The sequence below is a fragment of the Merops nubicus genome, unplaced genomic scaffold (assembly GCF_000691845.1).
Source record: "Merops nubicus isolate BGI_N331 unplaced genomic scaffold, ASM69184v1 scaffold21606, whole genome shotgun sequence".
NCBI lineage: Eukaryota > Metazoa > Chordata > Aves > Coraciiformes > Meropidae > Merops > Merops nubicus.
Window position 1 is genome coordinate 954 of NW_008613902.1, and position 3,506 is coordinate 4,459.

Genomic DNA, 3,506 nt, shown 5'->3' on the forward strand with positions numbered 1-3,506 from the left:
TCCCTCCACACTGGGACATTATCCAACAGGGGCAAAAGGTCTTCAAAAATCTGATTTTTTTTTCCCCAAAATATTGCTATCCACAGCTCAAGCGTGTAAACATAGGTGGGGATAGAAACATCTTGAGGGGCAGGGATAATTTTGGAGAGGGTTTTTGTTAAGAAGAACAGAATGAGACCAGCCCCAAAGTCTGAAATCAAAGTAACAGGGTGGTGGCTGCTGCTCAAAAAACCAAAGATCTACCCAAACGAGCTGCCCCCCCAAAAAAAACCAGATCTGTGGTTTTATTTCTATGTGAATTAATTAATTGATTCCTGCTTAGTTAACATTTAAAAGGACTTATTTAATTTTATTTTTTTATTACTTTTCACCATCCTAAATAGGGAAATTACTGGGGGTTTTTGGAGTGAATTTCAGATTCTGTCCCAGCAAGGACAAACCCTTCAGCACAACCCATTCCAATGCAGTTCCCCAAGATTTTGGGGAACACATTCCTGTTTGCCACTGGGAACCCCTCTGTGGAGTCGGGGGGAAGTTGGGGAAGGTAAAACCAGCCCCCCTTTCTCCCACCCTCCTCTAGGAGCCCAGGGCTCGTTTTCGTTGGGTTTTTTTTTTATATGGCTAATTTTTGGAGATGCTTTTCCTTGCAACCCTCCTCCATCCCTGCCTGCTACACCAGGAAACACAGCTCCAAAACTGGAAGGAGGGTAAGGAGCAGAACAGGGCTCCACAAAAATCTGCGTTATCTTTCTGCTAAATAAAATACGTTTAATTTTTTTATACCTATATATAAATCAATAAATCCATCTCGGCTCCCCAAAACCGATGAGGTTGAAAACACACAGCTTAGACCAATCCAGCAGCAACATCCCGGGCATTCAGTGGTCTGTTTGTAATCTCAGCCTTTTTTTTTTTTTCATTAACATAAACACGACTTCAACAAAAATATACACGGCCACCTACTAAGCCGGCGGAGTAAACGAGGAGCCGGTCCCGGTATTAAGCCGGGTTTAAGGGGCAGGAGCTGGGCGGAAAAAGCCGCTGGGGAATGGCTGGAAAAACCCTGTTCTCCTTTCGTGTCCCTGCCCCGGGGGGGGGGGGGCGCCTATTCACCCACCACCCACCCCCCCCTGCGAGGAGAAATTGGTGAAACGAGAAATCCTCTCGCTTTTTGGGCTGGCTTCGGGGGTTTTGCCCTTTGCTTTCGTGTTTTGTCCCTCTCGTTCTCCCCTTTTCTGCCTTTCTCCTTTTTGTTTTACTTGTTTCTTTTGGTCTTTTAATCTTTCGCTATTTTTTTGCTTTTTTTTCTTCCTTCCTTTCTCCTTCTCTCCTTTCTTTTCTTCCTGCCTTCCTTTCTGTCTTCCTTCCTTTCTTCATTTCTTCCTTTCTTTCCTCTTTCTTTTCTCACTGTTTTCCTGTCTCTTCCTTTCGCCCTTCCTCCTTTTCTTTTCTTTCTTTTCTCTTTTCTTTTCTTTTCTTTTCTTTTCTTTTCTTTTCTTTTCTTTTCTTTTCTTTTCTTTTCTTTTCTTTTCTTTTCTTTTCTTTTCTTTTCTTTTCTTTTCTTTTCTTTTCTTTTCTTTTCTTTTCTTTTCTTTTCTTTTCTTTTCTTTTCTTTTCTTTTCTTTTCTTTTCTTTTCTTTTCTTTTCTTTTCTTTTCTTTTCTTTTCTTTTCTTTTCTTTTCTTTTCTTTTCTTTTCTTTTCTTTTCTTTTCTTTTCTTTTCTTTTCTTTTCTTTTCTTTTCTTTTCTTTTCTTTTCTTTTCTTTTCTTTTCTTTTCTTTTCTTTTCTTTTCTTTTCTTTTCTTTTCTTTTCTTTTCTTTTCTTTTCTTTTCTTTTCTTTTCTTTTCTTTTCTTTTCTTTTCTTTTCTTTTCTTTTCTTTTCTTTTCTTTTCTTTCCTTTTCTTTCTTTTCTTCTTTTCTTTTTTCTCTTTTGTCTTTTTTCTTTTCCTTTCTTTTCCTTTTCCTTTTTTCTTTTTTTTCTTTTCCTTTCCTTTCTCTTCCTTTATTTTCCTTTCTTCCTTGCTTTCCAGTTTTTCCTCTTTAACCCTATTCCTTCCTTTTCTTTCTCCTTATTTCTCTCTTTATTTTCCCCCTCTATTTTTACCCCTCCATTTCCCCGTTCCTCCGTTTCTCTCTTTCACCCTTTCTCGACTCTTGCTCTGCATTTCTCTATCTTAATTACTCTTTCGTTCTCTCCTTTCTCTTTGCCTCTTTCTTTTCTGTATTCTCCGTATTTCTTTCTAGTTCTCATTCACTATCTCGTTTTCTTTCTCTCCTTTTTCTTTCTTTGTGTGTATGCAGTATGTATGTAGTTCTGTGTGTCGTTCTGTCTGTTCTGTCTGTCTTATTCCTCACTGCCTTGTTCTCTCCCCTCCAGGACACTCTCTCTCTATACCTATTTATCTGTTTCAAAATTTGGACACTCTTCTCCTTTCCTCTTCTGGGGCTGCGGAGCAAACGAGACCCGCAGGAGCCCCTGCGGTGCGGAAAACACCGCGGATGGGGGGGAAAACCTTTAAACCCGCCCGACTTTTGAGTGAATCATCCAAATTCGATCGTTTCCAAAGGAAAAACGAATCATTCTGGGAAAAAAATAATAATTACGCTGCAACCCAAGCCCTCGGGCAGCATCTTCCCTCGCAGGTAGCCCGCAAAAGCTGCGGGAGAAAGGGATTTTGGCTTTCAGCAGCCAGGCAGGAGTTCCCCTAGGAACCCACTCTAAGGGGGTTAGATGCAAAACGATTTTGCACCTTTTAAGAAGAATTTGAAGGGAGATGAAGAGCGCGGAGCTGAAGGTGCTCTGCAAAACGCGCTCCGCCGGCGGTTCTGATAACAGGAGAAGCAAAAACAGTCCTGGGTTCGTTATTCAAATTTTTAGTGAGCTCTGCGCCAGCTTTAGTAGGTTTTTTTTTGTTGTTTGGTTGAGGTTTTTTTTTACAGATTTCTTTCCAATTCCTTTCCTTTTCCAAGAAACCCAGATGCGCAGCGGGAAGGTGGATGTGCCCGTTCCCGTTATCAGCCTGGTTCTCACCAACCAAAAAATAGCAACTACTTTGCTGTTAATCGGTTAAATTCGGGGCATAACAACCAGCGCTGCTGAAAACCTTCCCACCTTGGGTCGGGCATTTCAAGTATCCACTGAGCATCTTTCCCGGGAATGCCAAAGGATCGTGCTCTTAAAAAAAATACTAAAGGCCCCGTCTCCCCCCCAAAAAATCTCTTCTAATATTGAACTAAGAGCTGGTTGTGCAAAAGGGGTCGTTTTAGGGAGCGCTCGTCTGGTTTTCAAAGCGGTGGGAAAGAGGATTAACCAATTTTTGTTGTCTTTTTCGTTCTCCGGGCTGGTAACTGCCAAGCAAAAGGGGGGGTCCCGAATCTGCAGCACCCCGAAATGTGGATCCGGAGTCTGCTGTGCACTGCGAAGCAGGCGGGGTCCACTAATTAAGTGATTTTAATCTAATTAAGTGACTTTACTTAGTATGATGATGATGATAATAATAATAATA

At 41.1% G+C, this 3,506-nt stretch overlaps 1 protein-coding gene across 1 annotated transcript; it reads right to left on the reverse strand.

Moving 5' to 3' along the window:
• Nucleotides 1–1,259: 1,259 nt before the first annotated feature.
• LOC103774607 (protein PXR1-like) lies at nt 1,260–1,733 on the reverse strand (the record flags this gene model as incomplete). Its single annotated transcript, XM_008942018.1, has 2 exons — nt 1,260–1,340; nt 1,593–1,733. Coding segments are annotated over 2 exons (222 nt in total), but the record flags the coding sequence as incomplete, so codon positions are not given.
• Nucleotides 1,734–3,506: the final 1,773 nt, after the last annotated feature.